This window comes from Kogia breviceps, chromosome 1, assembly GCF_026419965.1.
Source record: "Kogia breviceps isolate mKogBre1 chromosome 1, mKogBre1 haplotype 1, whole genome shotgun sequence".
In the NCBI taxonomy this organism is placed as follows: domain Eukaryota; kingdom Metazoa; phylum Chordata; class Mammalia; order Artiodactyla; family Physeteridae; genus Kogia; species Kogia breviceps.
In genome coordinates this window covers 66,354,372-66,381,056 of record NC_081310.1, presented here as the reverse complement: position 1 = coordinate 66,381,056, position 26,685 = coordinate 66,354,372, and the positions used below count along the sequence as shown (strand labels likewise).

Here is a 26,685-nt window from a genome sequence, read left to right as displayed (position 1 = left end):
TCTACCCCATTTGGCCAAGAAATTTCCTTAACTAAGACTCTTGCCGGTTTCAAGTTCTAACTTTTAAAAGGTCCATTGGGACTTGCCCAGAACTGCAGTGACATCTCAAAACCACTTAGAAACACAGCAGGTAGGTTATCGCTTATTACTGTTATTACTAAAAGTCCCTTGGAAGCCCCACAAAACTTCCCAGCATGAAATGTGACTCCACACTGGAGAGTTTTGAAAACTTCTGGGTAAACTGCTTGAACAAGGGTCACGTCACCTCCAGCTTCCATTTGGGGTTCAGTTCTGGGCTACGGCTCTGCTCTAACAACGTAATCGTTGCGTGGCATCTCAGGGGTTGTTTCTTCTCTTATGAAATGGGGTTGGTTAAATATCACTAGGCAGTAGACTTCTTAAATGCAGAGAACTATCTTAATTTATCTTTGTAACCCACAGCCGGTTACCTGGTACAGGGCCCAGGGCCCAGCTCCAAGGTCTGTATTCTTTATGAATGGAGGCACGCCACCAGGTAGCACTGGTAAGCACAGTAAAAGTTTGTTGACAGAATTGACAAATGAGCCATGTCTACTTTCCAGGGTAGTTGCAATGGAAAATGACACCATGTATATTAAAACCCTCAAGAGTCAAATAAACCTGGGTTCAAATTCTAGAGCCAAGGCCAACTGGCTATGTCCTTAAGCAAATTACTTAATCTCTCTGGGCTTCAGTTTCTTCATCTGTAAACTGGGGATGATAATACTCACCTGATCAAGTTGTTTTAAGGAAAGATTTAGCTGACACGTGTGAAATGCCTGGTGTACCACACCAGTGCATATAAGTTACCATTTGTAGAAACACTACTATCATTATTATCTTCATCTTGTACATCAGATGTTTTAATCTAAACATTTAAACATCAACAAATCTTAAAAATGATAGTTTTGTTTTTCTACACATCATTTATTAGAAAATACAATTCCAGAGAAAGTAGGAGATAAAGGATGTCTGGGGAAGTGGGTACAGTACACAGACCTCTTTAACAGGGGCATAGAGGGTCAAAGTAAAATGAGCTACAGGCAAAAAGCCAGTAACACATCTCTGGTCCATTCATCTTGAGAAGTTCCACCTCTGTTCTCCACTCCCCTAACCCCTGCCCACAGCAGCCCGCTTTATCCTTGACATTTTTAATTTAAAAGTTTAAACGTCCTTGCTGCTCTGTGGCTTCAATGAATGGAGCTTCTTTCTCCAGTTATGGAATGAGTCGGCGAAAGGGGGAATTTCTGATCCTTGGAGCTGGGGAGGGACAGTCCACATCGTATCCCCACTTAACTCCATTCCCCAATCACCGGGCACAACCGGCCAATTTAGAAAGTTAATATCAAATTTAAAGTCTCTCCTTTTTTCAAGGAAGACAACCTTTCGAAGTAAAGCACATGAGTGAATTTCAAATCCATTTGGTAGGGAATGAAGAGTATTAAGAGGTCAGAGACCCAGTCTCTCCCTTCCAGCTCAGCTCAATCCAGCCTCCTCACAACCAAAGAAAATCACTGGAAAAAAACAAGTTTTGATGGGATCCCTCACCCGCACCCCTTTTCTTCAGCTGGGGCATCCCTTTGGCTCCAGACAAAATAGGTTTATGGCCCCACAGAATGAGAGAAATTCTTATTTAAAAAAATGTGACAGAAATGGAGTTTGGGAGAGAAGCAGCAAAACAAAAGGAGTGGTGGGTGACGAGAAAAGCTTCCCAGAAACCACCCAACAGCCAGCCACGCTGGCATCTGCAGCCTAGAGGCCCATTCCTAGGGCCAAGACACCCTGGGATGAAACCAAACCTAAGGGTCGAGGCAGCAGTTTATCCCACCAGAGAAAAATGAAGGGAGAGACCTATGGGGGAGCACCCAGGCATATTCACAGGGACCAGATGACCCCCAGAAGAGCTGAATGGAGGGGTAGAAGACAGTATTCAGGGCAAGTCCTAGCAAAGTAGGGGAAGACGAGAGGAAAAACTCCCCCCAGAAGACCCCAGGTCCCTGAACACAGGTCCTCTGCAGACCTCCATACGGAAAGCCCTTCCTTACACACGTAGGTATCACATCGCTCTCCTTTGGAGGCAAAATCAGAAAGGCCCAGTGGCGCAGGCCTCAGTCCAGCTCACGCAGCCCTCCCTGTCCCTCCCGACCTGCCTCAGAGACGGAGGGCACTAACTGAGGGCCCACTGGGCCCCTCCCCAAATAATTCCTATAGATAGAAATGCAAAAACAACAAACAAACAAAATCCTAGGGAAAAGTCCAATAAGAACCTCAATCATACAAAAAGTCCAATTCCTGTTTTGCCTTCTGAGGCACATGTAAGTCCCTTCTCACAAGGCTTCCTGTCCAGTTAGGACAACGTTACTATTTCATTTTTTAAAAATAAAAATAAAGATATCCACCCACCCTCCCCCCAAATTCTACTTCTACAGCCCACCCCACACACCTCAAACCAGGCATTGCTCCCTTGACACAAGGTAAACTTAAAACTTTGCTGCACCCTCACAGCCTCCAAGGGGCTGCTCATCACAACCAACCCAAACGCAGTCTGCAGAGGAGCGGATAGCAGAGAGCATCTTTACTCTCCTTGCCTCCTACCACAGAGGCCCGATCCGCCGGGACAGAGGGAACCCCCACCAAGGGCCCTGCCCCTACACAAGGAAGGGACAAGTCAAGCAGGGAGAGTCCTCTTCCCCTGCTCTGCCATGAGCCTGGGGTCCTGGGCCACGGCTCCGCTGGGCTCATAAGGTCTCATGACTTCGAGATCCCAGTGCGAACCAGCCGGTCTTCTCCTGGGCCAGGTCCAGCTCTCGCAGGCGGATGTGCACCTCCCCCAGCAGAACGTTCTCCCAGAATCCTTGCTCACTCAGCACACTCAGCTGTAGCTCCCGCTGCTGCAGGTCTCCCTTGGGGATTCCATCATATACCAGCTGCAAATGCAAAATTGGGAAGAAAGGGAAGTAGTGAGAGAGGGAACATGGAAGGGGGAGATGCTTAAGTCTGTGGTGGTGTGATCTGATCTGGCTGAGTGTAAGACCACTTTACCTCCCCAACCAGACAGGGCCTGAGGGAATAGAGAAAGCATACAAAACCCAAGGGAAGCTTTAAAGAACCCTGCTCTTGGGGGGACTTCCCTGGTGGCGCAGTGGATAAGACTCCACACTCCCAATGCAGGGGGCCCAGGTTCAACTCCTGGTCAGGGAACTAGATCCCACATGCATGCTGCAACTGCAACTAAGACCTGGCACAGCCAAATAAAAAAATAAAATAAAAATAAAAAATTAAAGACCCCTGCTCTTAGCTCAGAGTTCAAGCAAATGAAGGCTTGTCATTGGGGCCACAGCTCATTATCAGCAAAGGACCAGCAGGCTCCTCCTCCCCACAGACCATGCCCCAGCTGTGGAATCCCTATACCCTAAGTGTCAGTACACTTTTTTACATAAAGGGCCAAATAGGAAGTATTTTAGGCTTTATAGGCCATACATTCTGATCTATGGCACGATGACTCAACCCAGCTGCTACACCATGAAAGGAGCCACAGACAAGACTTAAATGAATAGTAATGGCCACGTCCCAATACAACTTTATTTACAAACTGGCACAGCCGGCCAAGCCCAGCCCCACCCAGCCCCGTGCCCACGTACCATCTCATTGTAGGTGGGGTTGCACGTTTTTCGGGCCACTTTGGTTTTCTTCTTAGTGGTTTTCTGAGGGTCGGGAAGGAGGTAAATCTTGACATAGGGGTCGGGATCATTCCCATCCTGGAGCAGTTGCTACAAAGGGAATGAAAACCAAACAAAAGATGAAGGTTTTTCTGTCTCTCTCTCACCATTCCTGTGATCACTCCCTCATCCAGACCCTCTTCTCCCACACCTAGCTTCTTGCAATGCACCATAATTTATGTTTCCCAGCCCACTGCATTCTGCTGGAAACACCCACCATGGTAACGTTAAGGTGTCCTCCTAAAACATCAATCAGATTGCCTATGATATCCAGTCTATACTTTGTATACGAATGCTCAGGGCACTCCAAAACTTGGTCTGTTCTGAATGAACCATCATGTCCCCAGATATCTCTGCCCAATATCTTTTGTCTCTTTTGATCCAATAACCCCTAAGAGGTAGAGAAATGAGTCAGAGAGATTAAGCTGCTTGTTCAAGGTCAGCCAATGAGTGATTCACTCAGCCTGATCCTTTTAAAACTTAAGTCAGATCTTGTCACGCCTCTGCCCAAAACCCTCCAATGGCTCCCATCTCACTCACAGAGAAGCCACACTCCTGACTGTGGGACCAAGGCTCTGGTCTGCCCTCTCCAACCTCACCATCTGCTATTCTCCCCTCTGCTGCAGGGGCTTCAGCCACACTGGCCTCCTCCTGCAGTTGACATGTCCCAAGCAGGCTCCTGACTAGGGCTTTTGGGTTTAACTGCTCCCTCCGCCTGGAGCAATCCTCCCTCAGATGTATGTGCATGGCTCCCTCCCTCACCTCCTTCCACCTTTGCCCAAATACTTCCTCATCAATGAGGGTTTCCCTGGCCACTCTGCAAAATTGCTGCTAGCTTCATTCCACCCCAGTATCCTTTCTCTGCTTTATTTCTTGCCAGAGCGCTTACCACTGTCTGACTTGCCATATATTTAACTTAACTATTTGTCTGTCTGCCTCTTCCTACTAGAATGTAAGCTCCCTGAGGGCAGGGATTTTATTTTGTTTACCCTTGTATCCAGAGCCAATGTATCAGTGCCTGGCACATAGTAGGCAGTTGATGAAGATTTGTTGAATAAAATGAATGAATGATTCTGTAAGAGTGAAACCCAGATCTCTCTGATTCCAGTTCATGTACCTCCTGCTACAGACTAATGTCCCAACCTGCAAAAGTCCAGCACAGTGTGGTATTCAATAAGAGTTCCCTTCCCCTTCCACTCACAAGCTTCTTAGAATCATACCAAAAATTTAGTGATTATACTCTGCCTTGATTATGCTTGAAGGATGTCACATGCTGCCTTACCTCTATAACCAGGAAATAAGCCCCTTGGGCTTCTCCCTTATAATAATCACCATAATAATAATAATACAAGGCACGATGTCAAGTGCTCTACCTGCATTATCTCATTTAATCCCTATAACAACCCTATGAGATAGGTGCTAACATTATCCTCATTTTAATGAGGCTAAGAGTAATTGGGCTACTTGCCAAAGACCACAGGTAGTAAGAAGCTGTGTCTAGTATTGCTTGGTCATACCATAGGCCTAGCATGGTAGCAGGCCCATTGGGTATTCATTCAGTAATCTTTGTGGTTACTCTCATGAGAGGGGGGCAGAAAAGGTCTGATCAGTCAGAAAAGTACCAGAAGAAAGATAAAGATCCAAATGAGGACTGTGCATGCACTTACCAAGCCCCGAATATGCATCACCATGATGAAGAGTTTGTTGTTTTTGTAGGAGATGGACAGCTTCACCTCTCCCCCAACCTTCCCGACCGGCCGGGCCCATGTGCCATCTGTAGGGACAAAGGAAACTGAGAAAGGTCATGAGGCCAGCCCTGTCCCCATCTGGTGCCAGGCAGACGTTTCTGTTTTCTTCTGACCCCCTGCCAGTAACTCCACATCAGAGTCCTGATACCCCATCGGGTATCTGCCAAGTGGCATCTGCGAACACGACTCAGAGTTGGGTTGGGGGCGTCTATCCAATTCCAGTGTGTAAGCATATCCAGTCCCTGGGGAATCTGCTCAAGGAGCTGTGTACCCACAGCCTGAGTGGGAAACCAGATTCTCTAGCCAGTAAGCAAAGGAACAGAGACGAGTCAAGGGAAGAGAACTGGGAAGAGGCAGGGGCAGGAAAAATGACCTTTGGGAATGGTTCAGAGAGGTTGGCAGAAATGTCACAGAGAAGGCACTGTACCTGAGGACTTGGGAGCCAGGCTGGTGCCCGCAGCCTTCTCATCCCGGGACAGGGGGTGGAAGAAGGTGTACACCAAATCACACTGGAATGGAATCAGAAAACAGGGTCATTCCTCAGTAAGACAATGGCCCAGTGAAAAAAGGAAAAGGACTGTTCCACATTAAAAGAGACCTATGAAATGTGACAACCAAATATAATAATATGCAGTTCTTGTTTGGGTCATGGCTCAAGCTAACCAACTGTTAAAAGAATTTTGGAGATGACAGGGACATTTTGAATATGGACTATGTTTTGGGTGATATAATGACAGTGTAGTTATGTAAGATTATGTCCTTGATTTTTAGAGATGCATAGTAAGTACTTAGGGTAGAAGTCACGATGTCTGTTATTTACTTTAAAATATTTCATAAAAAATAGATGACTCAAACATATCAAAATAATAACTGTAAGTGATGGATATATAGGCATTCATTATACTCTTTCTCTATTTTTCTATATGTTTTGAAAGTTCTCATAATACAAATGTTTTTTAAAAAGAAAAAAAAAATCAAATAAAAGTAGGTCACATCAGGTCAAAAGCAGTCTGTTCTTGGAATTCCCAGGCAGTCCAGTGGGTAGGACTTGGCGTTTCACTGCTGGCGGGCCTGGGTTCAATCCCTGGCCGGGGAACTAATGCCTGACCCAGCCTTGGACAAAGACCATGAACCCTACTTTTGAGAATGTTTACTAAGCAATTAGGGAAAACAAAAACAAAAACTAAAATGTGTGAAAATACCCACTCTAGCATTAATAGTGAAAAAAGGGGGGAGGGGAATGATCTACATATCTTTCAGGAAGGAATGGTTAAAGAGATTATGGTATTGCAAGTTGCTGTATTAATTTGGCACACATATTTAAAGTTATGCTTACTATAAACACTTAAGTGAAAAAGGAACAGAATATAGCATTATATTTAAGCTATGACCACTATAAAACTATAAAAGTCACATTTATATACGGATAAATAGGAAGGAAACATGGAAATGGGGTTAGATGGTTTTTTATTTTTATTTTTATTTTTTTGGGGTTAGATGGTTTTTTAGGCTGATGGGACTCCGATGACTGTATTTGTCCTTATGCCCATTATAGTACCATTTGTTTAAAGAAAAATGTAGGTGGATACACACTCAGCCTGCTCAAAACCTTCCATTTCCTCAGGCTCTTGCTCACTACAAGCACCTAACACGGACATGTCTCTCCGCGTGACCAGCTGCACGTTTGTGTTTCACTGCATTTCTGTGCATAGTCCCGTGGGGCTGGAGCCACGACCCACCCACCTCTTCCTGCACACAGTCAGACCCAGAAAAGCCAAGTGCCCTCCATGATTGCCACCCGCTTCCATCCGCATCCCCCACGCTCCCCCACCCCCCACCAGCGCCAGGGACAGCCAGGAACAGAGGCAGCCACCCACCTCGGCCACCTCAGGGGCTGCGTGGATCAAGTGCCAGATGTAGCCATTTAACTCCTCCCTCCGTCGCTCCGCCACCGCCTCTCCCCGTGAGCGGCCAATCACAAAGCGACTAGGGAAGCTGGACGGCAGGTGGGCAGTGGCGACGCAGGAGGGGGAAGATGGGGAAAGATAATGAAGAGGCAACAGGATTTAGTCACATTTCACTTGCATTTTCAGTCACCCGATCTGCATTTCTCACCAGCCTCCATTCCCAGGGAACTTTCCCCGACTCCATGCCTCCCCCAGCTTCCCAGGTCTGTGCCAAGGACACACACGCAGCATCTCACACCAGACATTTCCTAGGACACGGGATGAGAAAACCAAACTGTTGAGCAGAGTCCTACAGCTCCCCAGAAGTGCCTCAGCGGCTCTGAAGCCCCCAGTTTTCCCCATCAAGGTAAAAATTCATTTGAAAAATCGCTTTTTTAAATTGTTGTGAAATACACATAACATAAAATTTACCATCTTAACCACTTTTTTAATATATATATTTTTGATATGGACCATTTTTAAAGTCTTTATTGAATTTGTTACAATATTGTTTCTGTTTTATGGGGTGGTTTTTTTTTTTTGGTTTCTTGGCCATGAGCCATGTGGGATCTTGGCTCCCTGACCAGGGATCGAACCCACAGCCCCTGCATTGGAAGGGGAAGTCTTAACCACTAGACCGCCACGGAAGTCCCTCGTCTTAACCATTTTTAAGTGTGCAGTTCAGAATTAAGTACACTTACATTGTTGTGCAACCATCACCACCATCTATCTCCAGAACCCTTTTCATCTTGCAAAACTGAAACTCTACACCCATTAAACAACTCCCCATTTGCTCCCTCCCCCTGGCAACCATCATTCTACTTTGTTTCTATGAATTTGACTACTCTAAGTGCTTCATGTAAGTGGAATCGTACAGTAGAATAATATTCCATTTTGTATATACACCGCATTTTGTTTATCTATTTGAAACATACTTTTACTCTTTAAAAGATTAGAAACTTCGAAAAGTCTTCAGATTCAGTCCATCCCCTGCCTTTAGACCCAGGTTGCTCTCCTGGCAGGTGGACCCAAGCTTACTTTCAAGGCTGGAGGAAGACCTCTTGAGAGCGTCAGAACAGCATGACCAGCCGGGGGGAGCACTTGTCATCAAACTCATTGCCAGGAGGAGAAAAGCAAGGACATGGGTCTTTTCTCCAAAGGGCAGTTTCTCACTCCTGCTGTCCTGCCCAGCCCCGATCCGCGCTCCCTCCCCAGTATCCCTCATTGCAGAGAGTAAAGGCAACAGCTACCTGGGCAGGAGGGAAGAAGGGAAGAGCAGCCGCAGCTTGTTGTGTAATTCCTGGAACTCCTCAAATGTCCTCTGGATGTAAGTGGCCTCATGAGCATTCTCTCGCATCACCTTTACCACATAAATCTGCAAAATCCAAATCTTAGAGAATACTCCCTGCCAAACCCTCTGCACCCAATGAAGGCGGTAGGTGAGGGGACAGAAGTGTGTGTGTGTGTGCGCGCGCGCACGCGCGTGCATGTGTGTTGGAGGAGTTACGCTTTCCAGAAGGAAGAGGATAAAAATGTCTCTAATGGAGACAAAGATAATATACATATGCGGCAAAATGAAAGCCAAGATTAACAAGAATCCTTGTTTCACAAGACCCTTGACTCAGAGGGAACAGCCATCCAACTCAGCTCCCTGACTGTAGGCAGTGGAGAAGGAAGGGGTGTGTGACTGCTCCCAGAACAGGGTGCTAAGTCAACTCCAGTGCCCACAGTGTGGAAGGGAAGAAACAGAACCCCAACAAGCTGGGGCAGTGGGGAGCAAGGGAGGTTCAGATCGGAGAAAACACTTACATAGCCTTTGTTGGGGTGGAAGATCTTCTCGTGGCGGCAGAGAAACACATCACTGATGCGGCCAGAGCTCTTGAGAGTGTGTGTTCGGGGAGCAAAGGAAAGGGTCAGCCGGTCGTCTGAGCCTGTGAACTTCATCTGAGCCAGGTTATGAATGAAAAAATTGAGCTTTGTGGCTACGCTGCCGAGGCTGGACTCAATCAACCTGCAGGAAGATGGGAAGAAAAGGATGTGACCACGGACCCAAGTCCCCACTGCCTAGCAGAGCTATCTCGAGAAATATCCCCTGACACCTGAGACTAATACTCAGCTCAGATCAGATCATTTGCTCTGTGTGATATCCTCATAGAGTGCAAGATTGCACATAATGGTCAGCATACAGTTTATTTCTGTGAACCTTGGGGTCTTATCTCCCCCCGCTGCCCACCTGAGCCAAAGACAGTTAAACCAAGGTAGGAAGGAATTAGGGACGCCACCGCGGGCTCACCATGTAAATGTCTAAATATTGTTGTCAAACTGAGTTTCCAGGTTCAGTACAATGGAACCTCACCAAACAAAGCTCAATCCAGAGATTTTAGTTCAAAAGGAAAGGTACTATATTAGACCCAACAGAGAAAATTTAGCTCGCTAAGTTCCAAAGAGGGTGCATAATAAAATGGACAAAACAGTAGACATTAGTATACAGGCACTTCCCTGCTTTCACACAAAGTGTGTCTAAGAACGTCAAATATGGGAAAACAGAACCATGGAATTCCATGTTTTGACAAGGGGGAAGGTTCTGATCCAGAGAGCTAAAAACTAGTACAAAATCCCTACTATACATTTCCCCATAGACAAAATCCTTCACCGAGACATGGTGAGAATGTAAGTAGGGGATCGCAATACCTCTATATAAAGGTCAGCACCCAAGTGCAGAAGGGAGACCGAGTCTGAGAGAAGTAAAATAATTTACCCAAGTCAAAGGCAAAGTTGGGACAACTGACCCATGTTGTCAACTCTAAGCTCTGCCACCGGAGCTGAGCCTCTTCCGTTTCCCTAGCCCTGCTCCTCCCAATCCGGCAGCCTGGAAATTAACTACCCAGAGTGGGCAGCACTGTTTCGTACAGCGAGTTTTACCTGGTGAAGTAGGTAGTGGCATTGGCCTCTGTGTCCTGAGGCCTCAGGGCATCGTACACATACTTGAGGTCTTCCAGGTCTGAGAGCTCAGGGATCCCACAGGACAACATCTAGAAGAGCAAAGAAGAAGAGAGAGTGCCTGTAACAACCAGGAATTCTTGCTTCTTCCTTACCATAAGGAAAGATTTTCTACAGCTAGGCTCCCTAACCCTTCTAGAGGGTGGCAGGCAGATGCTGTGGGCAGTGGCTAGCAGTCCACAGGAACTGGGGGGGGCTGGAGCAGGAAGTCAGATACCTATAGACACCATTGTCCACAGGTGGTCTGAGCCCTGCCTTTACCTAGAGCTCAGAGAAGTGGATCTCCAGAAATCCTTTGAAGCAAGACAAGGGAGTCTTAAAGATGGTGCCAGATGATAAGAAGGAGGGGTTCAGAAAGGGATGGAGCTCCTCACCAGGCCCAGAAGGTTGAGGAAGAGGTGGGTGTGCTTGCGAATGAGGTTGTAGGCTTGGCAGCAAAGGTCAACAAAATCATGGAAGCGGCTGGAAGGCTTGTCACCCCCGTTGATGACATACGCCATGTCCGAGGTGAAGACAAAGGGGGCACGGTCCCTGGGCCAAGGGGAACATACAGGTAGAAGGTCAACATGAAGGAGGAAGCCCACTTTGTGGGCTGCGTCAGGGGATGGTTCTCCTCATCCCTCAACACCTGTGTGAAATGGATAGATGAGGCTCCTCTAACATTTTCGTTTTTCTTTTCCTCCCTTAATCTTGAAAAATCCCCAGACACATCCTTCATTAGTTCCTTGCCTGTGAGCTAGTGATATTTTCCCTGGATATCTAGTTGTATTCCCTTTTGCTGTGGTTTGGGCTCATTTCCCTTTGCTCAGTCCTCAGCAGGGAGGGAGAATGGCTGGTGCCTGCCCTCTTCTGCAAGGCCCTGCAAGGACTTGACTTCTTTCTCAGTCTTCTCTTCTCCAAAGCTGCTCAGCCCAGGGACCACACTCTGCAGTGCGGGCCCTCCCATCACGGGCTCGTGTTCCAGCTCCAAACCATTTCCGCTGACCTCCCTGGCCTATGCGCACATCCTGGCTTCAGGAGACCACTTACCGCTTGATGTTCCCAAACATCTGGGCATGGCCCAGGAAACGGCCAAAATCTATGTGGAACATGTGGCCAGTCGTCTTCAGCATGATGTTGTCATTGTGACGGTCACAGATGCCCAAGACGTACGTGGCCACACAGCAGCCAGCACAAGAATAGATGAAGTTCTCTACAGCCTAGGAGAAGGCATAGGGGAGGAGGGGACATAAAGCTGGTGTGGAGGGACCCCAGGAGCACAGCCAGACTGAATTCAGCCAGCCCTGCCCCTCTCTCATGAGTCCAACAGCTCTCACATCTGCCTGTTCAGCCTTCATCACATACTTACACACTGATGCACACAGAAACTTCTCTTGTATCTTATGGGGCAAAAGGAGATGGAAGGCTTATAGGTATATCTCCACCACGTTATCTGCAATTCACCACCTTCTGCACCTTTCTTTCTCCTTGGGAAACTGGTTGGAAAGACAGTGCACTGATCTGGGAGACCAGACTTGACCAGCCCATAATCAGGGAAGACTGATGCTTACAACTTTCCCAACTGTTTGTGGTGACCCTAACTCAAGCACAACACTGAGGCAGCTGACTTAAGGGCCTCTTCCTGACCCTGCTCAGAATTCTTCCGTCCTTCTCCCTGCCCCCAGTACGACTCCCATTTCCACTGTTCTTGGTAACAGATGGATGCTAATCTAATTAAAGTCACTTCACTCCAAGGAAGAGCTGAGGCAGCTTAACATTTCTAGGGGATGTTTTACACTTGAAAATCAGACATCTCTAGTTGGTAAAATGTGTTAGAGCAATTTCTGAGTTTAAAGCAGGAGGGAAGGGAGTAAGGGGTTGGATCTACCTTATTTTATCTGGTCAGCGTTTGCCCCCTTATCTGTCTTTCCAGTAAAAATGTATGGAATTAGTGAATAGACACCTTTCATCCTCTAAACCCTCTTTGTGAGGTTTCTGGAATTCCCAAGAACTCAAGAAAGACTCATCAGCAGAGTCAACAGTTGTCACAGCCAAGTAAGAATGGACAAAGCTGGGAATGAGAGAAATCTTCATAGAACACATGCCCTTCCCACCTCCCTCTGCAAGCTTCCACCCAGCCTTCAAGGACCTTCCTTGAGTTCCACATCTTTCCCAGATCCTACCAGCCTGCACCGACTCCTCCCCATTGAGCCCCTACAGACACCATTCACTCTGAACTTAGTATTCTCACTTTCCCAGGGTCCAGGGATCTTATCTCCCAGCAGCCTCTTGGCTGTTCCACAGGCCTACTTCAAAACTACCTACACATAGAAATCCCCTGGCTACTTGTTAAATTAAACCAGCTGACTAATCCCTAGGAAGTTAAGAATAGAAAGTTTATAAAGAAATCACAGAGTGTACCTTCTGGAAGAAAAAGATGATTTCTATGATAGGGAAATATATAATTGAAAAGAAACTACTGAATAAGTATAACCCATCAACTCCCAGTCTTGACCATATCCACCAACCCGTCTTTGTGTCACAGATGTTCTTTCTACCTGAAAGGCATCCTGTTTTGCCTGTACTCTGCCACAGAGTAAATAACTAAAGTCTCATCACCTAAGTTATGCAGGGTGTTGGCTACTTACTGGCAGCAAGTCTCACTGTATAAAGAGAGCTCTCCTGATTTAAGGGGTTTCACTTATAGGATGGAGGTACTCTGTTTGCTGAGTAGGTGGCCAAGAGACAAGTATCTCTAGTTCTTTCCTTCTGGAAGGCACCATAAGAAACTACCAGCATCATTCTAACAGAAAGACTAGAAGAGCTGAGAGCTATTTTTGAAAGACTGATATTAAACATTGACACACTGAGTTAGTTTCTCTCTGTGTGTGTTCTTGTTGTACAAGATTTTATAATATTTATTATGACTGCTTATTACATTGGCAAGGAGTAATAATAATTCCAGCACCAAGCACAGTGCTTCTGTATGGTGGCTGCTTAATACCTGAAAAATACATGTTAGTATAAGTAGTATGTGGGGTTGAGGGAGGGAGGAAACAATATCACTCCTTTCCAAGGGTAGAGGACCTTAACATTTACAACATACAAGGGGTGGGTTTCGAGGGATGGGAAAGGGAAGAAAGGGTTTTCCAGGCAAAGGAAATACTATCGTCTAAAGGTATCGAAGAAATGCAAGTAGCTTCCTATACTACAGCATAAATTATCATAAGATGGGGAGGTGCAGTGGATGATACCACAGGGGCAGGCAGGGCTGGATTACAAAAGGCCTTGAGGCAATGTTGTGGGTGATGGACTCATCTTTTAGGACACAGGGAGCCTTTGAAGAATTGAGAGGAAAGGAGTGACATGAGCAGTTTGCACCGTATTTTATTTATTTATTTATTTATTTATTTAGGTTTGTTTTTGGTTTTGGTTTTGTTTTTTTTGCGGTACGCGGACCTCTCACTGTTGTGGCCTCTCCCGTTGCGGAGCACAGGCTCCGGACGCGCAGGCTCAGCGGCCATGGCTCACGGGCCCAGCCGCTCGGCGGCATGTGGGATCTTCCCGGACCGGGGCACGAACCCGTGTTCCCTGCATTGGCAGGCGGACTCTCAACCACTGCGCCACCAGTGAAGCCCTGCATCTTATTTTAAAAGACTCTGAAATCAAGCAGAGGACGGTGATGGAAGGAGGAGAGGCAGTCCAGTAGTTCAGGGGACAGAAAGCAAATGGCTGAAAGAAATGGTAAGAAGAGGACAGATTCAAGAGACATCTGGGGGACAGGGCTTGGTAAAGCAGAGAAGAGGCAGAAGAAGAAACATCAAGAAGACTCATGGCTCCGTCTTCGGTGACTGCACAGAGAGAGTCATACCATCCAGGAAACACAAAAAACAGGTTTCAAGAGGACAAGGAGAGACAGAAAGCTCGGTTTTGCATGGGTGGTAAAGTAATAAGAGATGATGAGCTGGCACAAGAAGAGTACAAAGAGCACAGCAGGCCAGGAATTAAACCCTGGGGAATGCAAACATTTAAGGCCTCGGAAGACCATCTAATTACATGTTCACTAAACAACATTCTGATTATAATTTGGCTGCCCACGTAGGTTCTTCAGGCATAAAAGCCATTGATCAACATAAGTTGGTATATGGATGGCTTCTGGTTTATGGTCATTCTCTTATGAGCTTGGTTATTATGATTTACTCTCTCCCCTAAACTTAATTAACCCAGAGGCAAGAGCCATGAAGCTGTGGACCAGCCACAGAACACAGCAGGTCACCAAGGCCCTACCTGAGGAAGGTCAGCTACCTTTTCTATCATCTCTGTCTCATATCTATCCTCAGTCCTGGCTTCCAGTTACATGCTTGTCACAAACCAGCTCCATAACTGGGAACAAATGAGTGAGTCTTAATTCACATCCATGAAAAGAAGAGTTGGATAAAATGATCTCTAAAGTCTCTTCCAACGCTTGTTCTGCAAAGCACCACTGGACTCCTCGCAGGACACAGGAGGACCTGAATAGGATCCGTGACTAAGAGGGCCTCCTCCTCCAAACTCAATCTGCCAGAGGAACTCAGCGAAGGCTTCCCAGTTGGATACCAGGGGATGTTCTTGGTCGGCTTACAAAACTCATTTGACCCACCTCTAGACATCTGGAGGCAGCAGTCAACCAAGAGTGTTTCTTTCCTCCCGATACAGCTGAGCTGCCTTCTCTGTGCACGTGTGGGCCTTGTGGGAACCCAGTGTGCCAGAGTCACGCACATCCCACCCCAGCTTCACGCCCACGCTTCAATCCTACCTTCTCGTACTCATCCTCCCCAGGATTGTGCTTCTGCAGCCAGTCGGCTAGGGGCCGGTCCTTGAAGGAGCCGGTCACCCCGTGCTCCACCTGGATCTTGCGCAGGGTCTCAGAGTTGGGGATCATCTCTACCATCCCTGTGAGGGGAGACATCAGGTCACTCTCCGGAGCAGAGAGAAGGCATCTGTCAGGAGAGGACTACAAGAGCTTTGCTGGATGCTTCCCTATAAATTAAGCTCTAGGGCATTTGGACAAAGTCTGATAATAAAGGGAAAGATCATTCCCCTGGTTTCATATTCCATGCTGTGATGTCCCCCCAGCTCATAGCCATGATCCTTTTTTAACTTTTACTATGGGATTTTCAAATACATATAAGAATAAAGAAATGGTATCATGAACTCACACAAAACCAGTTTCAAAAATTATCAACACTTTGCTAATCTTGTTTCATCTATTTCACTCACCCAGCCCTGCTTCCCCCTCTTCTCTTCCACCCTCTCCCTACCCCATTCGCACGGCTGGAGTACTTTTAAGTAAATCCCATACATGTCATTTCACTCATAAGTATTTCAAGTGTAACTAGCAAGGACATAACCACCATGCCATTATCACATCCAAAAATTTAACAACCACTCTTTGATCTGATCCAACCCAGTCTACATGCAAATTTCCCCCAACTGTGTCAAAAAGTATCTGTTTACAGTTGGTCTGTTAGAATCGGGATCCAAAGTCTATACAGTATGCTTGGTTATGTCTCCAAGTCTGCTTTACTTTATAATAGTCTCTCTCCTCTGCCTTCTTTTTTTTAATGCCATTCCACAGCTTCTAATGGGATAATCTTGTCCTTCTCATTTTTCTGGAGAAGCACACAGTTCTCGTCAGGGAATGGCAAAAGGGCTTAGTAAGCAAGAATGCCCCCCATGCCAGCTGCCCAGTCATCGCCCCGCCCGCTCCCTACTGACCTCTCCCACGGCCAGTGGAGAAGCAGCGGAAGAGGACCATGCGCATGTCCAGCCCCTCCTGGACCCAGATCTTGCTCATGATGCGAATCATCTGCAGGGTCAGCATGTCCTGGCGAAGGTCGTCCCCACACTGGATGAAGGAAGACAGTGTCCAGAACCACCTCCCCCACTTCCCTCAGCTCCCAGATCTCCCAGGAGGGCAACCCTGGCCCACACTAGTGACCAGGGATTGCTCAGTTCTCCCACCTCACACTCAGACCTGCTCACACCACGTCAAACACCAGAGATGGGCCAGGAACCACATTTTGCCCGTGTGGTGTTCCAGCTTTCCCCCAACCCCACGTCCCCATTTGCATTGAAGTCAGGGTCCTCTTCTTCACGCAGCCTTCCTGACCATCAAAGCCTTAAAACTTGAATGTTTACACCTTGGATTTGGAACTTACAAACAACAAATATATGTTACTAAGTCACACATGCCTTTCATTTCCCCCACTGGATTGTATGCTCTGAGACTATCATTTATCCCTCAGAGTCATGGATGTACCAGTTAGAGGGACCTTCAGATTCATTTAAGTCCAACCTGCACCTGATATATGAATTTCCTCTTCAGCATGCCTGCCATAGCCATTCAGCTTGAATACTCCAGGGACAGCCAGGTCAGCACCTTATCCATTCCACTGCTGAGGTAGCTCTGCCTTCTAGAAACTACTTCTGATATTGAGCTGTCAGTTACCTCCTTACACATCCCAACACTCTTCCTAGCCCTCTGGGGCCACACACAATTAATCTATTTCCTTTTTCACCCGATAGTCTTTCACGCACTAAAATGGCAGCATGAGTGTGGACTAGCGGGAAGCGAATGGCCCTGAGGCTGCTTCTGCCACCCTTGGATTCCCACCTCTCTCCTTCTCTCTACCATCTACAGCCCACCAGGCCTGAGAGAAGTGTCCTCACCTTGAAGATGACACGGATGTTCTCGCCCAGCGGATCCACATTTTGGAAGGAGAGCTTGAGGGGGACTGCATTGGAGTTGAAGTAGGAACAGTCCTGCCACAGTAGAGAGGGCAGTGATGAGGGTCAGGGTGGCCCAGGCCCAGGCCCAGGAAGGAAAATGGCCTCTCCAACTCTCCACCCGCTGCTGCTCATTGTTTCTTCCAGATTTCTGCGGAGCCCACATTCCTTCCCTCCCTCCCTACTCTGGTTCAGTTTGTTATGACTTCAGCTCCTGCACCTGATCTCTCATCCCTTCAGTTCATTCCACACACAACTTACTAGTTGTGTGACTTCAGGCAAGTCGTGTGTCCCATCTATAACTCAGTTTGCTCCTCTGTAAAATGGGGCTCACAACAGTACCGACTTCATAAGAGTCGTGAGGATGAAATCTGATAACCAAAGGAAAGCACTTAGAACAGTGCCAGGCACAGAGTGTGTGCCCGATGAATGACAGGTGGTAGCATCACCAGCCTGGACTTCAACCCCGACACCATCAGCAGAGGCACTTCTCCAGCCCCCAACCCAATTCCTCCACCCCGCAGAGCTGTCAGGTAAAAGTCCATACGCGTTAGCATCGGCAAGAGGCCCCACGTATGCCTTTCTTCCTCATCTCTCTCAATAACCAGGTCAGTGAGGACCTGGCTTCCTCTGAGCCCGCCCCACTCCGAGAGCCCCAAACCCACCAGTCACTCACCCTGGGCACGATACCCTTAACCAGCAGACTGGGGCTAAGCGGCAGGCGGCAGGAGCCGTTGAGGGCAAAAAACTGCCCCACCTCCTCCAGGCCCGTGCGGAGAATCCCCTGGTGGGGAAAGGAGAGCAGGGGTGAGGTGAGGGGCCCATAGGCTCCACTCAGAACCAGGCCTCTCCCAGGGGCGGGTGCCAGTAGTGGTTGGCATGGAAACAGTCACCCGAGAGACGTGGACAACCTCCGGGAGACGGTGAAGAAGGAAGACTGCCCCACCCACACCACAGCCTGGGCCACAGCCCAGACACCTGTAGAGACTGGCTGGATGACAGAACAGCTTAAAGGAGCCCACGGTGAACTGAGAGGGTGGGCTACAGGTCAAGGAGGAGTTGCCACTTGGGCCGTTGCCAAAAAAGCCAATCATCTAGACTTCACAATCTCCCAATTTTTAAATGTTAGCAACCAAGATCACCGACACTGGACTAATACAACCCATTTGTGCAAACAGACAAAGGTGCCCCCTCTGGGTGGTAGCAGCCCTGAGCCGTGGCTCACAGCACAGTGAACAAAGCATGACTGAATTTTAGCCCTCATTGCCCACTCTGGCTGGGTACTCTTGTGCAGTGAACAACTTACACAACTGGACTTAGCCTTTAAGGTAAACAGTTAAATAAAAATTTTAATACTTTGCAAGCCAAAGAGAGCACATCCGTTGGCTGTATCCAGCTTGCAGACTGTCAGTTTGTAACCTGTAGGTTAGGGAGTCACCTCTTTCCAGCCCCTCACCAGAGATGGTCAAGTGCCATCCTGCTGGTCAGGATGCCTAAGAAGTTACTGGCTGCAGAGGCCCAGAACCGGAAATGGGTAGAGGCAGCCTCACCCCACTCACCGGCCGTGCAGACGGGGCAGCCTCCCGGACCTGCTGGGCCAGCTTGGCCAGGGTACTGACAAGCCAGCACTGGCGGTTAAACTCCTCTCTCAGCCCCTTGCCACAGCAACACAGCAAGGCTGCCAGCAGATACTGGTAGCGGATGCTGAACTGAGAGTCCTTGAGGCCGTCTTTCAGCAACCTACCAGGCAAAGGGAAGGGGGAAGTCAGAACACTCAAAGGATAACAGGCAAGGAGGGGGTGGGGAGTGGTCAGACCCAGCTCCAACTCCCTGGAAAACCCACCCCAAACTTGGGAAGGAAAACAGGCTCTGGATGCAAAACTTATACAGAGGTGTTCAGCCATATCTCAGTCTGCCCATGCTGTCTTTAAGTAGAGTTCAAAGCCCTTCTGCATCTGGTTTCTCCTTGTATTTCTGCCGTGCGTGGGTGGAGGGGAGGGCCAGGGATGATCCCCACTGCACTTACATGTGGGGGAGCTGAGAGCCCCCGAGGAAAAGGTGCTGGCCCAAGGCCACCTGGTAAGTCAGCCACATACTGCAACCCAGATGGCTCAGCTCCCCACCCTTGCAGGCTTAGAGTAAAACACTCCCAAGTGAGGGAGATGTGTCCACCTCTCCTCTTTCTGCACAGTTTTACCAGAAGAAGTAGTGAGTCACTCTCAAGTCAGAGACAGCTCGTTTCAGGAGGAAGCGCACCAAGGGGCTGTCCAGGTAGCACTCATACTTTAAGGCCTGTGTAGGAGACAGGGAACAGGAGGCTTTGTTGATTGCCTGTAATCCATACCAACTGCTATCCCTGCAGGATGCAGTCTGTCTCGGGGTCCTGGGGGTGGGACCGTCAGAATTGGAGGGAAGTCCAGCTCACCCACCTGCACAAGCTGGGGCAAGTAGTCCAACAGCTCAGCATCAGAGAGGGAGCCAATCCACTGAACAGCCATACGACGCACCTCCTGGTCTGGGAACCTGCAAAATAGAGCCCAGGACCCTGACAGTCCAGCCACAGGTTCTAAGGCACAGGGCTGAGCAAGCACCCTCACACCTGGGCCTCAGAGTCATGGATAAAGAAATGGCAATGACTCCCAGAATCTGCCAAAGGCACTAGAAGAGTCCTAAGCACCTTTTCTGGATTGCAACCCTTGAGAATGGCCCTGGCCCATGGTCAGAGTCAGGCTTGGGCCATGGAAGCCACTCTCACTCCCTGTATGAGTTAAAGAAAATGGGACAAAGTCCTCAACCCCACTCCCAAAGATCTCTTCCTTGACTCCCACTGTGCCAGAAATCCCATCATCAAAGAGCCCTCATGAGGGTCAAAGCATTATCGTTTCTTGGTACCATCCTTTTAACGCAAAGCTTGCCAGGCAAATAACAGAGACCATGAAATTATATATAAGTCAGTACACCTAGCCAGAATTAGTTTAGCAGAGATAAGCAAAACCTTTGCCTCAAAAAGTCCTGAAGGCAAAATACGTGGATCAGGTACATTTTAATTACTAAGAGTGGTAGAAAATAAACCAAGAACATTGGGTACCATCTAGGGGCTTGAGACTGGGAGCCTGTGTCCCCAGAGGAACGAAGGGAAAGAGGACTGTAAGAGCCGAACTAAGTGATAAGGTTTGGGTTACACAGGTATGTGTGTATGTCAAATCTCAGCAAATGTACACATAAGGCTTGGACATTTACTTCTATGTAAATTTTGCCTCAAAAGAAAAAAACGTAAACAAACATCGAGCTCTAGTTAATGTTATGCTTGCTAAAGTATTTAGGAAGGAGTTATGATGTCTCAATTTACTTCAAAATGCATTAAAAATAAGATGTATTGATGGACAGTATATACACAATAAAGCAAATGTAACAAATGTGAATGGTTAGAATTTAGGTGGTGGGAATACGGATGTTCACTATTAAATTCTCAGTTTTGTTGTATGTTTGAAAAATGTTCATAATATAACATGGGGGGTGGGGGTGGAATAAAGGAAAGAAAGAGAAAAGGAGAAGTGGAAAAGCCCTGAATTTCCATGCCCACTTGACCATTCTCCCCAGGGCTGGCCAGGTCAGTGATGGGCAGTGCCTAGCCCTGGCTTCTGGAAGGACACGTGGTCAGGAAAGGGGGGTGTTACAACTCACGTGGCATGCAGGAGCCCCAGGGCATCCTGGTGGTTCATGTGGGTCCACTGCTTCAGGAGCGCGTAGATGTCGGGCAGGCAAGCCCACTCCCAGCTGGGGGCGCTAGCGAGCACCAGGGGCAGTGAGCTCACCTCCGAGTGGCAGTAATACCGCTTCTCCCACAGGCTCTTTTTGTCCGCATCAGTGAGCCTGGGGGTGGAAGTGGTCGGGGGAGGCGAGAGACACAGCAGAGTCAGCCAGAGGGTAAGCTACTCACGCTCCAAGAGAATGCTACACACTCCAATTCAGTAGTTCCCAAACTTTGCTGCATGTTAGTCACCTCACCTGAGGAGCTTTGTAAACGCCTCTTGTCCAGGTTACACCCAAACCCAATTAAGTCACAATGTCTGGGGAAGGCAGGCATCGGTAATTTTTAAAATATCCCTAAGTGATTGCAATGTGTGAAGCAAACTCTGGGAGCCAGGGTCCAAATCGCATCTTTGATCCTTGACTCAGGGACATCTCACACCAAGGCAGCACGCGGGGGCCAAGGGCACCGAATTTGCTACCCATCCTGAGGATGCCCTTCGGACATCACTCCCAAGTAGAGCCACCAGAGGGCAGTGGTCTCCACTGCTCAGGGTCTGGGCAGCTGAGAGGCCTCCAGGGGCTTCCTGGGGCTTCCTGGGGCCAGCTGGAGGTTTTATAGGACCTGCGGCTAATTGGGCCTTGCCTGACTGAGATCAGGTGTCTAATGGGAGAAAGGAGCTGAGGGGCTAATGAAGCAAGGGGTCAGCAGAGGAGTGGGGGCAGGGGAGGTCTGCAGTCACTCAGTGATTCTGGCTGCCCTGGGTGAGACACGAGGGAGAGAGATGAGCCCCATCTCTCTCATTTCCCCCAACCGCCACATACAAGGGCCATGCAGCAGCCAGAGAGGTATAGCAGAGAGCAGGCCGGGGAGGAGCCCAGATCCCACCAGCTCCTCCAGCCTCTTCAACCCTGGTGAGAGAAGCAGCCCCAAGGATGAGATCAGCTTGGACTCGCTTACCCCTGACAGCTGACAGCTTGCCTTGACACCTGATCCTTTTTGGAAAGTGACAGGGCCAGAGAAATGCAAAGGCTGTGGGTGTGGAAGGGGCAGGAGGTGGGGGCAGGGTGGTAAGCATAGCGGCCAGCTGCCCCAATGGACAGCAAATAGTATACAGCTTATCTGGGGGTGGGGCAAAGCTCTGGTCCTCTTGGCAAGCTGATTCTGGGCCAGGTCCCCATCGTGGGGATGGGTGTTCCCAGGTCTAATATCCTGACTGTGAGCTCTCCACTTTGCCTAAGGTCAGCGTCTGGGGGCTGCAGAGCCCTCTCTCCACCACTTCCTGCCTAGGCGGCAGTGCCCACCCCATCCCACCTCGACTCCCAAAGCAGGAGGACAGGGACCTGCTGGGAGGTAAGAGAAGGTCAGTTAGAACTCGAGAGACTTAGTGGAGGCCCGAGTCACACATGGGGGATGCCCTGGGCCTCACCAGTACAGCGACTCCTTCTGCATGATGTTTTTAAGCACGTGTTGGTCTTCCTCCCGGAGGCTGCCAAACTCATAGCGGGGGCTGAACTTGTCTCCAGCCGGGCTGGTGAACTTGATGTCGAAGGCCGAGGTGGGAAAGTCAATCTGGGAGATGACATCAGGGAAGTGAGGAGAGAGAACAGGAAGCTGGGTGGGGCTGCCACCTACCTGGGTCTCCAGCTCTTCTTTGACCCACCAGCCTTCCTGCCTCCCTTCCTCCCTCCCTTACCCTCAGATTCTTTGTCTGTAAATTAACCTTGTTGGACTTGGTGATCGCTAAAGTCCCTTCCAGCTATAACTTCCAGCGAAAAATGAGAAGGAAACAAAGAGAGAGAAAGAAAAACAGTCAAGTGAGGAAGAGGTTGGGCTGAGATGCGTCTAGGTGAGGGGACTGGCCCCAGGCCAAACTCTGAACAGAAGCGCCATTAGGCTGAGCCACTGGGAGGCTCCACGCCGAGGTTGGGGAGACTTCAGTGTGGTCTTGGAGGGTACTACTGCCAGATGGAAAGTGGGACCACATGCCAGGTGAGAGCTCTGCCAACTCTGAAGCCTGCAATGCTGGGTTCCCTTGCTCCCTGCTGCCATGTTCATCCTTCTAAAATGGATGTCAGAGCTCAGGGAGCCAGTCCTCATAGGGAGTTCCACATTCTTTCATTCAAGAAGTGTTTATTGAACCCTAATATGTACCGAGCATTGTTCTGGGCCCTGGGCACAGAGTAGTAAATAAGACAGATAAAAACGCCTGCCTCTTGGAGCTTTCATTCTGTATCCACTTTGATATTCCATATTCCGTACCAAAGCATCTCATGACCACAAGAAAAGGAACCAGAAACGGTAACTAGACCTTGGACCTGACCAGCTCCTCCTCCTTTTCCCCAGAGAATGGGTCCACCCAACTAGAGCACTGAGTGGCTGTGGGGAAGGCTTCCCCATGGGCCCCGGGAGGGGATGGCTCAGATTAGTAATATTAGGGTTCAATATAAGGAACTCTGAAGAGCTGAGCCCTGGTTGGCAAGGGTCTCGGACCCTGCCTTCAGGCTCCTTGAAATCAGTTAACCTCAAGGAGATGGGACACAGCTTCCGCTGAACTTGCCCTCCCACTCCGGGTCTAACCACGTTCACCTAGTTGCTTCAGTCTCATCACCCCACGCGCAAAGTTCCGCACTTTCTTCTACTGCCCCAGCCCAAACCTCAAAGGGAAAACATGGAGCCAACTCTGGAGTGGTCCTGATGGGTCGGTGGGAGGGAGAGGCTGGGGTCTCACCTGCAGGATGACACTATCTGGCTGATGGAAATTAGGTGCACTCCAACGGGTACTGGGGCTTTCCTGTGTTGCTGGCCATAAGCCCAGAAGCTTCCGGCCACAGGTCAGGACTCTAAGGAGGATGGAAGGTGGGATAAGCCAACAAACCCAGTAGCTAAGGAGATGGTTCTCCTCCTGCTCCCCCATCCAAAACTCTGCCTTTTCTGCTTGAAGCCACTGCCCAACTCCTCTCTCTCATTCTCCCCACAGACCATGGCCTTCTCTTTCTTCCAAGTCCTATAAAAACCCACCCCCTCCAGGAAGCCTTCCTAAACTAATCACACCCTCCCTGGTCTGGGTGACCGGGTGGCAGGGATGCCTTCATGCCGTAGAGAGCTGGACTGGACGACCTCTAAGGTCCTTCCAATGACAAGACCAGATGATGCTGCCTGAGCATGCATGTCCACGCCCCTTCCCACCAGTCCTGCCCAGCAGCTCTTGATTACATCAATTGTCCTGGCCACCAGTCCTGTGCCTTGGTCCTCTCCACCAGGGCTGGGACCCTCTGGACTCTGCCGGTGAGCCCCACCTGGCCAACCTGCCCAAGGGGCATTGGCCCATGCAGCGGCCAGGACTCTCTCCCTATCCCCTCCTCCCTGCCAAGGCCAAGCTGCCCTGGGCCCACATACTGCCTGAAGTTGAAGAGCGGAGCAGTGACCCAGCCCAGGGCTTCGGGCACCCGCCGCTGCTTATTGGACTCCAAGGAGCTCCCGGGTGGGGGGATGGGCAGAGCATAGAGAGTAGCACACAGCAGGGTCTCCCGAGGCAACCGGTTCACCTGCACAGGGAAGCAGATCCTAGGGAGGACAGGAAACCAAATCAGGAAGTGCCACCCCTGTGGCTTCCAGGGCCAGGTGGCCCAGGAAGTCAAGATGAGGCTGAGAACTTGGCCTCCCGATATGCTCCCTGGGTAAGCCTTCCTGCAGAACCCGGACAGATCCCAAACTGCAGGCAAAACCTCCACTCGATGCCTGCAGGAACACAGTCTATACGTCTTTGCAGCCTCTTGGTAGAGTAGGACAAACATCCTCCGATTTTGAGGCTACCCACGGTGACCAGACAGAACTCACGTGGCCAGAGCCACCTAGAGTTCAGGCGTCTGTCTACATGCCCCATACTGACAGCCATACTCCTTCCTTTGTTTTAGGATTTCTGCAGAGTCACCGAGAAGTTGCTCCTTTTGACAATCCTTCTCCACTGAACAATTCCCAACCCTCCCCCACGTCTTACAGCCAGAGCAGCCAGGAAGCAGCAGCAAGATCTCTGCCTTCAGCGCACCCTCCCCCACGGCCCTCCCACCTGTCTGTCCTCCCGTGTCCCCTTCTCCTAACCCACTGGACACAAATAGTTTGTTCTCACCCCGAAAACATTTTTAAAGCCGAAGGGATAAAAAGAAGGGGCTCCTCCAAGGCCCTGGGTGGTGAGAAAGCAAACTGGCGGGGCCCAAAGAACTGACACGGAAGCCCTTGCCAGTACCCAAGCCCAGATGGTCTCTCCTGTGCTCCCACGCCTGGATCACACCCGGCCACTCCCTCCAAGCTCAGGATAAGGACCAGGGGAGGGGTGGGTGGAGAGGGGAAGGGAGCTGTGGGAAGAGAAAGGACCCACATTACCTTTCGGGGAAGCTGTCCCTGGGCCAAAGTCCATACCGTCACACCCTTCTGGCCAGTCCAGGGCCCAGCGGCTTTTATGCCAGAGGGCACAGAGGCAGGGCGGCCACCCCCAACATTAGCAGTTTCATGATCAAGCAGCCTCCCTCCACCGCTGCCCCCTCACTCCTCCAGGGGAATCTCCACGTGAGTGAGGCACTCCCTCCTTCCCGCCAGACTGGCAGGGTCCTGCTCTGTCCCAGCTGCCTCTACCATGGGGGCCCACAGCTATAATTAGGACCCCGCCAGCAGCCAGCGTACATGCCAGGCCAGGACTTGGCTAGTGTGGCACAGTGAGGCTGCTGGGCCTATTTTGAGAGTTAGCTGACCCCATGCTGCTACAGTGAGGGAGACAGTCAGCTGACCCCACAGACGGAGCTGGTCCTGATCCCTTTCTTTTCACCCAAGAAGAAGCTTCCAGCTGGGCATCCAGAGAGAAAGAGAGTGAGGGACCTTTCTAGCTGAAACCATAATGCCTAGAACCAACCAAGGGCCCCTTCTCCTCAGCCCTTGGGTATATCTGGTATTCTAAAACCTCCCCCATGGACCTTCACCTGGGGTCAGTCAGGACCACCAGTAGGTTAGCTGTAGCTCTGAACTTCCTCCCTTCTGCAACCCATTCCTCAACAGCGCATCACAGGGGCTGACTCCTCCAGGCAGCGTTCCTGGGATGCGCCGGTTCCAGTCCTGGTTCTTCTCACAACCTTGGGCAACTACTCACACCTCTGTGCCTCAGCTTCCTCATCAGTGAAAAGGGGGACATGGCTTCACTTGTGTGATGTGTGCATATACCGGGGGCTTTTTGCTATGTGACACTGTGGTTACTGCACTGGAACGGAGCTATATACATTTAGTACTTTCATGCACAAACATCCCCATGTGTCAGTCACTGTGTCAGTCACTTGGAACAGAGAAACCAGAATTGAGAGAGCTCAGAACACAACAAAGACGATAAAGAAGAAAGCATTTATCATGTACTAGGTATTGTGCCTAGCACTTTACTTGCAATGTCTCAACTGCTCTCAAACAACCCTATAGGCTAGGCCCTACTACCATGTTCATTTTGGGTTGAATGACCTGCCCAAGGTTGCACCTACGGTGAGAAGGAGAGGATGATGGCGCCCAAAAGCCTACACAGTACTGCCTCCTCCCACATGCCTTGGTCTTGATCATGAAGGTGCCACGGGGCATCTGGAGGGGCAGCGCTGACATGACACCCTCCACAAGGCTCTAGGAAGGATAGCAGGCCTTTGGGATTTGAGGCAGAGATTCAGACAGGGAGTAGAATGAGATCACAGAGCAGGCAGCTTGAGGTGGGACATGCTGGGCTGCCTCCA

The 26,685-nt window shown here is 49.4% G+C and overlaps 1 protein-coding gene across 4 annotated transcripts in view; it reads right to left on the bottom strand.

Annotated features, from left to right (window-relative positions):
* Window positions 1-924: 924 nt before the first annotated feature.
* Window positions 925-26,685, bottom strand: part of PIK3C2B (phosphatidylinositol-4-phosphate 3-kinase catalytic subunit type 2 beta) — a 60,775-nt gene continuing 35,014 nt past the window's right edge. For 2 of the 4 annotated variants that reach the window (XM_059044691.2, XM_067033425.1), the window contains 21 exons: window positions 24,329-24,496; window positions 23,661-23,772; window positions 22,359-22,501; window positions 20,863-21,051; window positions 19,608-19,701; window positions 19,376-19,470; window positions 18,738-18,918; window positions 17,855-17,962; window positions 17,122-17,214; window positions 16,168-16,297; window positions 15,206-15,342; window positions 11,461-11,630; window positions 10,806-10,962; window positions 10,354-10,463; window positions 9,241-9,442; window positions 8,682-8,806; window positions 7,363-7,480; window positions 5,913-5,994; window positions 5,405-5,511; window positions 3,660-3,788; window positions 925-2,945 (listed from right to left, as the gene is read on the bottom strand). In XM_059044691.2, the coding sequence (XP_058900674.1) occupies window positions 2,757-2,945; window positions 3,660-3,788; window positions 5,405-5,511; window positions 5,913-5,994; window positions 7,363-7,480; window positions 8,682-8,806; window positions 9,241-9,442; window positions 10,354-10,463; window positions 10,806-10,962; window positions 11,461-11,630; window positions 15,206-15,342; window positions 16,168-16,297; window positions 17,122-17,214; window positions 17,855-17,962; window positions 18,738-18,918; window positions 19,376-19,470; window positions 19,608-19,701; window positions 20,863-21,051; window positions 22,359-22,501; window positions 23,661-23,772; window positions 24,329-24,496 (2,839 nt within the window). In that variant the 3' untranslated portion in view covers window positions 925-2,756. Of the gene's footprint in view, window positions 2,946-3,659; window positions 3,789-4,733; window positions 4,881-5,404; window positions 5,512-5,912; window positions 5,995-7,362; window positions 7,701-8,681; window positions 8,807-9,240; window positions 9,443-10,353; window positions 10,464-10,805; window positions 10,963-11,460; window positions 11,631-15,205; window positions 15,343-16,167; window positions 16,298-17,121; window positions 17,215-17,854; window positions 17,963-18,737; window positions 18,919-19,375; window positions 19,471-19,607; window positions 19,702-20,862; window positions 21,052-22,358; window positions 22,502-23,660; window positions 23,773-24,328; window positions 24,497-26,685 lie in introns of those variants that run through there. The other 2 variants (XR_010840571.1, XM_067033420.1) reach the window with 2 other exon arrangements.